At 34.4% G+C, this 13,070-nt stretch overlaps 1 protein-coding gene across 11 annotated transcripts; it reads left to right on the top strand.

Moving 5' to 3' along the window:
- Window positions 1-1,364: 1,364 nt before the first annotated feature.
- LOC149644590 (uncharacterized) lies at window positions 1,365-10,680 on the top strand. 11 transcript variants are annotated; one of them, XR_016372005.1, is made up of 17 exons: window positions 1,365-1,677; window positions 4,106-5,200; window positions 6,441-6,508; window positions 6,751-6,962; window positions 7,080-7,322; window positions 7,443-7,529; window positions 7,596-7,670; window positions 8,247-8,312; window positions 8,373-8,408; window positions 8,486-8,521; window positions 8,773-8,850; window positions 8,915-8,992; window positions 9,053-9,115; window positions 9,182-9,411; window positions 9,467-9,626; window positions 9,715-9,960; window positions 10,036-10,680. XR_016372005.1 is itself a non-coding variant. In XM_089850436.1 (15 exons), the coding sequence occupies exons 1-15, from the start codon at window positions 4,109-4,111 to the stop codon at window positions 9,834-9,836; spliced, it is 2,646 nt and encodes an 881-aa protein (XP_089706562.1). In that variant the 5' UTR covers window positions 1,690-4,108; the 3' UTR covers window positions 9,837-10,680. The 11 variants fall into 11 exon arrangements, 3 of the variants coding, with proteins under 3 accessions (XP_089706562.1, XP_089706564.1, XP_089706563.1); XR_016372011.1 differs by lacking the exon at window positions 4,106-5,200 and adding an exon at window positions 6,599-6,639 and having other exon boundaries at window positions 1,366-1,677; XR_016372006.1 differs by lacking the exon at window positions 1,365-1,677 and adding an exon at window positions 1,690-3,997.
- The last annotated feature ends 2,390 nt before the right edge of the window (window positions 10,681-13,070 follow it).

Raw genomic sequence — 13,070 nt, 5'->3', positions numbered from 1 at the left:
ACATTCTGATTTCAACTTATTTAAAATACCCGGATAGATTGGAGTAGCATAACTATTATTTATGAGAATTAGTCTCTTCGATTATATTCTACAGGGCTGGTAGGCCCTTACCCACACCCCAAACAAAACATTTATACTATGACTTGACCTACGGCATATATGGGAATGAATTGCCCCTCAAATATTATTTTTTATAGGCGCCGTGTATAAATGGTTTTATTGTAGACCCCGTTTAAAGGTTTAATTAGTTAGGAAGTCACAAAGCAATTGCTTTGACGAAAGCAAATGGTTGTAGACGTTCTTCACGGTAAACCAACTGTATCAAAAATAGAATGAGAAAATTAGCTTAGCAGACAACCCCCTGTACACCGATTACGGATTACGCGTAATCATTTTAGCACTGTCAAGGGCAGGGTTTTGAAAGATTACGCGTAATCACTTTAGTACAGTCAAAGGTACAATCTTGTACACCCTGGATGCTAGTTATTTCTGTTTTGGTGTAGGCCAAACGACGGAATTTGCTCTACTTTATAACTGACCACTTTTATTACGCCATGTGAAAGAAAGTACAGGTTATGCAGTAGTTGCTGTAAAATAGTTGTAGACGAAGCACCTTAAATGCAATAAGCTGTGTAACTTAAAAAAGTTTCGTCGAACTAGACCTCCAATTATATCTTCTTCCTTTAACCTTTTTAATATCTTCAGTAACATTTTAATGAGAATTTATAGTTTGCCAGTATTTTTTTAGAATTGTTCGTTTTCAAAAAATGGTATCCGAGAACCAAATTTTCTGCTCGGTCTAAACAAGTTTTTTAGAAGTTCAAAACCACCTGAGTTTATCCTTTTTCTACCATAACCTTTAGTCATGTCGTCGCGGCCACTATCATTAGATCTGAGGGGTCGGACATATGGTGTTTCTGTGTACGGGATTTTCAAATTTTAGAGAGATTTTGGGATTTTAAAGCGGTTTTTACGAGGGATTTTAAGATTTCAATGTTAATTTCCCATAGAACATATTTAGAGATTTTGGAATTTCGATGAAAGTGTACGGGATTTTTGGGTAGTGTCCGACCCCTCCTATAGATCCCACAGAATGATAGTAAGCATTTTACTTACAATAGGATCCAGGATAGGATAAGGTGGCATGACCTATTGCCCAAGCATGGAGCGATAAAACTTGGAGATGGATTTACCAAACACAAAGCTTTAACTGTAAAGAAATCTTCGACTCTAGATTTTATTGCTCCACTGGTGTAGCTAGTGCATGCTAAGAGTTTTCACCTATTGAAATTGACGAGAAAACTGGAAAATCCGAAAATCCACTCCCCTTCTCTCCCACCATAGGGGGGGGTGTAGGTTCTCTCAGTCACTCACTTTTTACCAGTGATAGAGAGAGGTTATTTTTGCAACAATATTTCTATTGTGAAGACAGTGAAGTGCTCGCGGATCACACCGGCGCCTCGAGTCCTCCTTGAAGTCCGCGAGGTTTATTTCACGTAAAAAGTTTAAATTGAAAATCCTCGCTGAAAATTCCAAGTGCATAATTAAAACGTTACGGCAGATTTGTAATGCGCGTCTGTGTTTTAGTGCGTGAACTGACGGAGCTGTATTTTTGGTGAGCGAAATTCTACTTCAGGAATTATTACAGTTCCACTCCATTATCAGATTAATAAGAAGGTAAGACACTTCCAGATAGTTTTATTTTATAATTTTTCGGTTTTATTCGAAAGAGCATATAAAATAATTAAGGCTATTTCCAAGAATACCACCCACCTCTCAGATTTTATTGTGTTTTGGTTTAATAATTAATGTGACAAATCCCCTATGGAACTAATAGCCCCATCGTAGTGGTTAATAATGCAGAGCTCAGCTTGGGAACTAACGCGGTTTTGTTAAGCTCGGAGTTGTGAACTAGTGAAGAAATTTAAAGCCTGAAGGTCAAAATTTATGCGTAGTATTATAGAGTGCTGTCAGGAGCGCCGGTGTGACGTCACCCATGCTGTTTTCCCATAAAGAAAAAACGGTAACTGTCATGGCCGCTCATTGCTAAAGGCAGACTCGTGATGTTTAACCTTGGATCTGACGTCACAACTGACAGCACTCTATTGCTTTGTACTTCGTTCATCATTTCAGTCTCTCAGATATATTATGGAATTTTTTTGGGAAATTTTTCCAAACAGGACTGCCCACTCCCTCTATAGAGACCCGAAAACACCTTTATGAAAGCCCCCTCTAATAGAAGTGAAGATTGTTGGTGCAGGGTTGGCGCATGGCCTGAAATTCAATTATAAGGGGGCGTCTAAAACGACTTTTACAAGATTTAACTAACTTTGATTGATAGAGCTCGGCATTATCTAACCGTTATCCGAAAATTAGTGATTAACCGATTATTTCAAACAAAACTGGCGGTTATAATGCGATTTAACATGGTACTTCTGTGGATAATTCTAGATTTCGGATAAAGATAAAATAAAGCGGATAATTTATTCGATAATGCCGAGTTCTACAGATTGAGAATGCAACCAATTTTTTATCTATGAAACACCTTTTTAAGTACACTATTATCAACCGAAAGTGAATACTTTAAACAAAAATTATGTTTTTGGCACCGGACTACGTGTTTCCACCTTATAAATCGCTCATCCTGCAATTGAGGCCGATCTAAAGCCAACCTGGGAAGAAGGGAGGGGTTTTTCCATATAATAGAGTGATGGCACCTCCCTGCCTTTGACTCACTGTATTACGATCTATGGGTATTTAACATGGAGTGCTACTACTCTATCTACACTGTCCAGTAATGGAAAGTGGTTTTTTGTCTCGCACGGTGTTTAGGTTCTATTGGCAAACAGCCAGCAGGAAATTCTTGGCTATCAAGATATAGAAATAAAACCAATTAATCAAATTACTCGTTTACGCGTAAATTTTTAAATCTAGTAATTTTTTATTATAATATAACCATTGTCCCCACTCTCTATATTGTCAAATAATCCCAAATAGGCCTAGTTAAAAAAAATAATTTTTTCGCCAATATAATCTAAGATTATATATTACATGAGTCATGACCCTTAAAACCATCTCGCCATAGCATATTAATGAATGGTCCCTTAAATCGTCGCCAGCTCAGAGCCTGAAAGTTGCAGTCCAGCTACGAGCGACTCCAGGTGTTCAAAAGTTGCAACTTGCTAGAAACTAATGAGAAAATTGTCGCGCGCACCGGCTTTATTATAGCCAAGGCCAACTTGAATCATCTCCTCCGTCGCCTGTAATAGCGTTTTCCTTTGGGTCCTCGCGGAGCGCTCCCATGGAAGAATAAAACTAGGAGATCCTATTCTTCAAAAACAGTCTTTAACGAAGCTGGAAACTACTACTACCATTTTTATTGCTCCTTGGGAGCTCTCCGCGAGGACCCAAAGGAAAACGCTATAAGGGACGATTTGGTCGGCCGACGGCCGGTCTATGCTAATACGAAAGTAGCTAGTGCGGCAATTTGCGGGTAGGGGCGCTCGCCTCCGGTAACACCGTCACTATGAGGAAACTCCTGCTTAAAACGGTACTCTTTTATCGGAATTTTGCTATATTTTATTAGATGTTTTTCGAATCAAAATTGTACATATATTGTAATATCAAGTAAGAGCTTTCTTTTGAAACTAATTTGATAGTTTTCCAACCATTAGTTTCGCTACAATCGTTATCGATACCTTCGAAGCGGATAAATTCGAAATTCGGCTTTCGCGGCTTGGAACGTCCTAAGCCTTGGTCATTACTATGTGTAGAAAGCCGAATTTCGAGTTTACCCGCTTCGAATGTTTCGATAACAATTGTAGCGAAACTAATGAATGGAAATTTATGAAATTAGTTTCAAAAGAAAGCTCTTACTTGATAATATAATATATGTAAAAATTAGATTCGAATAACACGTAAAAAAATATGACAAAATTCCGATGAAAGAGTGCTGTTTTAAGCAGGAGTTTCCTCATAGCAAAAGTAAATAGGGGAAGTACGTATCTCTAGCTTTAGCTAGTGCAAGTCGTCCCTTTCTGGTTGCGTTTTAAATTTAATTTGAAGAACTGATTACTCAAATTCTGTTGATGGTTTTGTTTTGTAGAAAATGCCCAAAAAAAACTACAAAACGTCGTTCATTTTATCAAGTCGTCAAAGGTCTAGAATTATATACTCCAATTTTCACCAAAGACTTCACAGAGCTGATGCACTAATTGATGATGAAACATCTACGAGTTCAGAGTCTAGTGTTTTAATAGCTGGAGAAAGTCAGTGTCATACTCTGCGAGATTACAATGTAATCGTAACAAATACAGACCAGGCGAAAGAATCTGTCCTGAACGATACTCAAAACGAATCTAATGAAATTTGCTCTTTTCACTTGGAAACTGACGAAACGCGAGAAGGAACGGTTCCTGAAGATGATATAGGAGAAGGAAATAAACAATTAGCGGAGGTTAAGAATGATGAGCTTAGCTTTCGCCAGAAATTAGCTTATTGGGCTGTAGATTGCCGTGTCACGAAAAATACATTGAACAAGCTTCTAGTAGTGCTTAAGGAAGAGTTCCATGACCATGATTTGCCCAGTGATTCCAGATCACTGCTTAGCACGCCAAGGTTTACTTCTGTAGAGCCCGTGAGCCCCGGGGAATATTTTCATTTTGGTCTTCGAAATGGGATAATAAACATATGCAGTGGCTATCCCGAGATAAGAATAGATATTGCAGATGTCTCTATAAATGTTGACGGGATTCCTATAGCAAATAGTACACTTAGTCAATTTTGGCCAATTTTGGGCAAGCTTAAATCTATTAAAGGCAGTTGTCCATTTGTTATCGGTATCTACCATGGTTGCGAAAAGCCGAAGGACTGCAATTCCTTTTTAAAATTTTTAGTGGAAGAATCTAAAATATTAATTGATGAAGGGATTGAATTGTATAATAGTGGTCCACGAATACCTGTAAAAATTTCTGCATTTATCTGTGACACACCAGCTCGCTCATTTATTTGTCAAACCAAGGGTCACACAGGATTTTATGGTTGTAACAAGTGCACTACTAGAGGAAAGTATCTCATTGGAAGAACCTGTTTCCCTGAATTAAATGCTCCTTTACGAACAAACGAATCTTTTCGTGGTAAAGAACAGAGAAGCCATCACATAGGGTTCAGCATTATAGAAGAGATTCCAAACTTGCTCATGGTAAGCGGCTTTCCGCTAGATTATATGCACCTAGTGTGCCTAGGCGTTATGAAAAAACTTCTGGTTTCCTGGATTGATGGAAAAACTGCGAAATTTAAACTACCACCCGTTCATGTTGAAGAAATGTCGACGATTTTAACATCATTACAAGAAGTAACTTCTTCCGAGTTTGTTCGCAAACCTCGCTCGCTTGTTGATATAAAACGCTTTAAAGCAACAGAATTCAGGCAATTTCTGCTTTATTCAGGACCTCTAGTGTTGAAGAAATTTCTACCCAAAAATTATTATACACATTTCCTTAGTTTACACGTGGCTATTCGTATACTTTGTTGTGATCAGCAACATTTAGAATTAAACCAATATGCTGAAGAGCTTCTAGCATACTTTACCAAAACCTACAGTGTGCTGTATGGTGAGCATCTTGTCTCATACAATGTCCATGGACTAATTCATCTAGCCAAAGACTCTGCAGTGTTTGGACCGTTAGACTCTTTCAGCGCTTTCGAATTTGAAAACTATTTGCAATCATTGAAATTGAAACTAAGTAACTCTGGGCGTCCTTTGAAACAGATAATTAACCGAATTAGTGAAGATACTAACATCAGAAAGAAAAATGGAGGGATAACACTAAAGAAAATGAAATATCAAATTTTGCATAACAATGGCCCTCTTCTTACCCCAAACAATAGCATTGATAAACAGTATAAGAAATGTACGCTAGATGGATTTGTGATTGGACTCAAATCAAGAGATCATTGCTGTTATTTAGCTAACAATTCTTACATCGTTATTGAAAATATAGCAACTTTGACCACAAAAGTTGGCATTGTTATTGGAAGACAATTTCAAAAGATAGAGAACTACTATACACGGCCTTGCAACTCAGATTTGACTGGTGTTGTTAAAGCGAGTAATCTAGCAACAACTTTAAAATCCTTCAACATAACAGATATTGTTGGCAAGGTTCAGAAGTATCCTATTGGAAGCGACTCGTTTTTACTTATTAAGATATTACACTCAATAAAAAAATATTAATTATGAACTATTTAAGACAAAACCGCATGGACTATAGGAAATCATGCAATAAGATACACTAGAATTTATAGCAATATAAAAAATTTTATCATTTACTGCCACAAATGCGCGTTTCAAGATATTTTTGCAATTAAATGTAGTCTATGCATGGTTAGGATGTTCAATGAATTTGAGTTTTATTGTATTTGCAATTTTATTCATTCAGACTGTTTCCAGTTATCTTGGTGCACTTGCAGATTGCTGTTTTCTGTACCATTTTCAGTCTCTTCAAATGTACGTATTTTTTGGAGATGCAATTTAATAATGATTTATGATAAGGCATGCCAAAATTTGAAAATCGATACTTTTAATTTTATGAATAAGCACTTGTATGGTCACGTGGATAAAATCATGACTAGTGAGAAGTACGTTACATTAGCTTTAAAGTTGGAGCATATACTCTCATAAATCAAATGATTCAATTATATTAACATATATGCAACTTGTTAAACGTATATAAATTTATTTATTTTCAGAAGAATGACCACAGAGGGATATTATTTAGTGGAATTTGATAGCTCATTCGAGCTTGCCGTTGTTCCGAAAGAATGGGTAGATTGCCATGGCCCTGAAAAAACGCTTTGTTCCTATCCAGGGAAGGAGAAGAATTGTACCAGGCTTGTTAAAAGGATGGTTCAATCTCAAAAAGAATGGAAAAAATTTCCAGTTGAAGTTTTGTTCACATGTGGTGAGTTTTAAGAAATATTTACATGAAGGAAAATGTATATCGCTAGTTTATTTGAAATATTTGATTTTTTAACAAATATGAAGTATTAAGAATCCGCTTGAAATTCTCTATTTGCAGAAACCTATGACGTTGCTGTGAAAAAATTGAGAAGAGAAATAAATGAGTCGAGCAGTGAAAAAGAGCTGGGACGTGGGCGTAGAAATAAACGAAAAACAGATTTTTTAATAAATAAATCCCAAGTCAATGGAGGCTACCATTCAAGTTCTTCAGACGAGACAGATGATGATCCTGAAATCCATTCACCGCTTGCGTCACCACCAAAATTATCATTAAAGCGAAATCTGTCGGATGCTTCTTCAGGTACAGGTTTCTTTGAAATAATGTATAATTGAGATATATAGTCATTGCATGCCGAATCTATGATGATAGGAGAGTACAGTATATCTTAAATTTATGCACTACCACATCTTTTTATTACAGGAATTTCAAAAAGTTCTAAGAAAGGGAAGGCATCTGAAATCAGAAGCATATCCAGGGATGCGAGAAATGGTGTTAAAAGTAGATCTCGTAAGTAATTTTGGAATTGAATGCTACTTTGAAAAACTTTATTATAATGGGTTTATAAAATTGAAGTATCAAAGACTCGGCAAGAAAAAACTGGAAATCCAATGGACCAACCAACTCATGGGTTATTTTCTGACTCAGAGGGTAATGTTAAAATATTTTGTATTCGTTACTTAGGGCTTTAGCTAAACGCATGCCCAAGCTACACCCTCCACCAATGTGGTTTAAAGCTAGTGCGATTGAAATCCATGTAATAGCTTGAATGGACTGTATAACGCCTATGAATCTTGCGAATCAAACCAATTAAAATAGCGAGAAGCAACTCAAAACGAAAGGGCCGTAAAAGCATTGAACGCTGTTATAGTGGACAGTAGAGTTTACGTTAAATATATTCCTTCTTTCAATGGGAAACAGTTTTTTGTATATAACCAAACTAGTAGAGAAATTCAGAAATCTGAAATTTTAAGAAGAATGAATTAACTTGACCTAAATTTTCTCACAACGGAAATTCTTAAAAAGAAAGAGGGTTATATGTGTCCAATGTTTCGTAGCCTCCATTCCTTCACATAGTTTATAATTACATGAAAAATATTGTTGTAAATTCTCGTTTTAATCTGAATATCTTTTTCTGAGAGTCGAAGCACGAGCAGTCCATCTTAAATAAATCTAGGTTTATTTATAATAAATATTCATGTATTTAATATTGAAATTTATTCTTAGCATCCAGCAATGAAAGCAATAAGGATGAGACGCATGAAACACAAAATGCAGGGGAAATTCTTAAAAGTATTAAATTTATATTATGTCATTAACTTCAACACAGTAAATATTTTAAAACCATTTTAGGCAAGCCTAGCAACAGTCAACTTGTTCCAGATAAAGGTGATAGAATTGTTTCAAATATTCATTTAATTGCACTGCAACAAACTAACAATGTAACTCTTTTAAAACCATTTTAGGCAAACCTAGCAACAGTCAACTTGTTGCAGATAAAGGTGATATAATTATTTCAAATGTTTATTTAAGTGCACTACAAATAGAATGGACAACGTATTTTATGAAAGTAGCTCATTTTCCCTCGATAATTGTTATCCGTGTGTTAGATTGCGGAATTAAAGGTCTAAGATTAAAGTTTTCTCAAATAAGATAATATCAAAACTCCCACTTATTAATATAGTTAATCATTATAGCATTGACCTTAGAACTAGTACTTGTAAATTTATTTTGTCCCTGGCTCTTTGTATAGATTCTCATGATGATATCCTCGAAGAAATGGGTAATTCCAAATCACCTCAACCCGAAGCTAGTTCTAATGCTGATGAAGGTATGTCTATGATTAGAACGGTTAATAATTATGAATTTAAGTTTGTAATATAAAAATAAATAAGGTTTCCAGACGCCGAGAAACAAAGGCAACTCTGTGTCTAAATCATCGTCATCAAGTTTTATTGCGACTAGAACACCTAGTAAGTAGTGACGAATCAAGTTTTTTAGTGCCAGTCATCTAGCATTAACTTTTTAAACAGCTTCTCATCACGATGAAGGTGAAAGTCTGATCAGAAAGAACCGGATGGTTATGGTGAAAGAGAGTGAGTTTGAATATCACATAATCTTTTTATAGACTGTTAGTTTTTGGTTTATTTTTCTACACGTAGGCTGGGTAAAAGACGTTACTAGAAGTTTGGAAATTATAAAATATAATCAGAAAGATTTATTGGGCATGATAGAAGTTTTAGTCAAACGAGGATCATCATCAAATCCAGTAATTGATTCTGAACCTGCCAAAGAAAGCGATATTAGTGAATTTGGCCTACCACTATCAGACTTGGATCAATTATTGCAGCTTGAAGAAAATTTAAAGGAAGATGAAAAGAAGCAGAAATTGGTATGAAACAACAATTGGAATATTTATAGCATTCAAACACACCCTTTCATTTCAGCAACGAGGACTTCAACAGATAGGAGGAAGAAATGTCAAAGAGAGTGTGAAGCGTGTTTTTTCTCAAGCATTCTCTGACAAACTCGCAGTTCTTTACAACTGGAATGGTAAGAAAGGAAAACGAAAGCTCAGCGATCTTCGTATCACTAGTGTTATTATGGGTAAGTTGTGAGAAACTGTTTTCAGCATCATTCAAAAATTTTTTTTCACCTCAATCCTTAATTCATAAATCTTAATTTTATTTCTCAGATACTGTTATTTCAACTAAAACTTTTGATACTAATGCTTGTGAGATAGAAAATGAGATTAAGTCAAGGCTAAGGCACGCTTCCGACCGCATCAAATCTCAAGAATCAAGTATCAATCGCTAAGAAAACAAACTTTTGCTCATTAAATGGAGGATAAAAGCAAAATGAAATGATTTTTTTAACTGATGTTCTTTATGGACGCACATGGATAGTGAAACGTTGAAGAAATACCTCCAAATATGTGATTGTAAATTTTAAAATAGATTTATATTTAATTGATGGTTTTAATTATGAGCTTTTTTCAATTTTTTAAATCTTTCAGAGGCATTGAATTTTGTATTGCACATACTCAAGCAAAACGAGTTTTCATTCTCTCTTTCAAAAATTTCAATACTTTTCATTGCGTCAAAAATTTTAAAGTATACCTTTTTAACACGATAAAATTTTAAAAACTAACAAAAAATTTGAATAATATTGCAAAGAATGTTTTCAATATGAAGTAACTATTTTTAATGTTAAAAAATTTAGATCTAACAAAGGAATTTTCTCGAATGTATCTGCATATTGTTTTAAGTAATTAACGATAGTCATAAAACTCTTTTGAATTTTGTAGAAAAAAATTAATAGAACTGAAGAACTGAAATCTTTAATAATTAAACTAAATAATTTGAACTAACAAGAAAAAAATCTAAATAATTTGAACTTTAACTAATTGAATGTAAGAACTGAAGATTTAACTGCGAGAAGAAAAACTTGAGAACTAAAAATTAAAAAAAAAAAAAATAGAAAGAACTTTATAGATCTCTCAACTTTTAGTTTAAGATAATTATTTCACTAACTAATGACTTCAATATTGTTTAAATAATATCTGCTTCTCTGTTTTAGTTTGAACATATGTATTTCAATGGAATGTCGACTTTTAAACACTGTTCTTATTCTGCATTAAACCATAAATTATTAAAATTAATTCGTTTCATTTGGGTTTTTTGCCTTGGTAAAGTATGGAATTTCCGGGTAATCTTTAGGATATTTGAAAATGATAAAAACAACTTTATGATCGTAATTATTAGAAGGCTCGTCTGAACAAGAGAAAAAAAACCCTGAAAAAGTAGGCGTTATTATAGAGCCAATTTCCTTGCTCAACTTGTTAAGTGGAACGGGGGGAGGGGAAAGCAGCATTGAAGGTATAACACAACCCCCCTCCCCCTCGCGCCTAGGACCACGCACCACGTAGACTAATGATTCCAATAAACAAATAAATAGTTTCTTTGGTCCTAAAGGCAATGTTTCATCAAGGAGGATTACCGGGAGGGCCGACTCAGTATGTTTTTAGGAAAGTGACTGGTAGCCCTGCTTACACTAGCGACCCTTATAATCGCCTGCATCGCCCGCCATTTTGAATTCCCCCGCTCCCCCACTTCCTCCTTCCTTCCAAACTACTAGTTTTCCGTAAATGAACCAGCTGGCAGCAGTACGTAAGTTGTTTCAAAAATTACTTAACACAAGAGTCCAATGGCTAAGTCTGCCCTCCCTGTACTCCTCCATGATTTCATTAAAAAAAGTTTCCTTATTGATTATCACGGGCTTGCGCCATCTTTCGAAGACACCCCATACTAAGTATGAAATAAGAAAACCGAGGCTCCATCTGGCGCATAATATTTTGAAAAAGAAAATTCCGTTGGACCAAGCCGCCATTACGATCGTGGATATAGGAAAATGTGATATTAAACTAGTTTTGCCGCTATTCTACCTCAAATTCATATATTTAGATATATAATTCAATATCCAGAATATTTTCACGCTCGTTAACTTGTCTAATAGGACAATATCTCAATATTGGTTTGTTATTTAACATCGTACGTGTAAGGATGACTGATAATACTGTAAGTTTGGGCTTTATTAATTAATTCTTGGACTGCAAATTGTTGTTTAAATTATCATATTTTAAATAGCAGCACAATTGGAACACTTCAGTAAATAAGATATGGATAAAATCAAATAAAGTATTTATTAATCTTCGTTTTTAAAATGTTTCTATGGAATCATGAGTGAATCATATCTCCCTATATATTACTCAGGCCGATAAGAATAATAGACTAATAGCACCCCATGTTATTTTCCCATAGAGCTTAATACAGTCGAAGGCAGAGGGCTGCCATTACTCTATATGTATATCCAGCGCGATTTCTTCCGGAAAGCTGAACAAGAGGCCGCCGCAACGCGTCTCACAGCTCAGGTTCGTGTAGGCTTCCGAAGCTTGCGGCGCGTAAGAAATCGCTGGATATATTCTTATCGGCCTGATCGAGTAACTAGGAGATATTCACTCATGGTTGAAACTTATTTCTAATGAAGTAAATTCATCTCTTGCAGTCATGAGAAAAATGGTATCAGGAGCAAATTCATGTGGAACATACGTTGTATCAAGATTTTTACAGAAATTTACCGAAGAACAAACTATCAAGGTACGATACGAGTTAGCGAATTAATTTGAGCAAATTTTAATTCTAATTTCTCTTTTTAAACAGAAATTAATTCATGAATTCGGATGAAAATAATCTAAGAAATACAGCGCACTGCAAATCACCAAGAATTAAACGAGCATATGCGTGCTTATTTTCATATTTCATATTTCATTAGCTAACGTAAGGAATTTAATATATATAATTGTTGTCCATAATTATGAAGATAGACAATTGGCTTAGTTTGAAAACTTACTATTACTTAATATTTAATTTGTACCGATGTTGAAATAATTTTGTCTTAAAAATTAGGTGCATGATTTAATTAGTATGTCTCAATTTGTTCTCAACAAACTAGAATTATTTTCGTCAAATATTTTAGGCATTAAATTTAAAGGAGGATTGGAAATTGAAAATATTATAATATTATATTATAATTTACCTAGTTTGAAAATAATGAAAACTTACTAAGAGATAAAATAACTAATTCAAAATTGAATTTCTACCCATGTTGAAATAGTTTAGTCTTAAAAATTAAGAGGGTGTTCTCAACAAACTATATTTTGACAAATATAATTGAAAATATTATAATAAGCATAATTGCAAAACAAAAGCAATATTTGATCCATATTTGGAAGATAAATTTAGTTTTTAGTAGTTTAAATGTGAAATTCAAAAATATATAGCAATTCAAATTCTTTAAAATAAATATAGTACTTAAATTTATAAAAAATAAATTGCAATTCAAATTCATGCCAATTTTTAATAATATGTGATGAAAAATGTTAAAAATAATTTTTGCGAATTTAATGTTTTTCCTAGTGTAGCTTTAACTTAAGTATGTAAGAAACTTAAGTGTAACCTCTGTATTAACCTTAAGATGAAATAAAATATACAT

The sequence above is a fragment of the Phalangium opilio genome, unplaced genomic scaffold (genome assembly GCF_054372755.1).
Source record: "Phalangium opilio isolate 3A_F unplaced genomic scaffold, DU_Popi_V2 ptg000090l_1, whole genome shotgun sequence".
Taxonomy (NCBI): domain Eukaryota; kingdom Metazoa; phylum Arthropoda; class Arachnida; order Opiliones; family Phalangiidae; genus Phalangium; species Phalangium opilio.
This window is presented reverse-complemented; position numbering and strand designations above follow the sequence as displayed.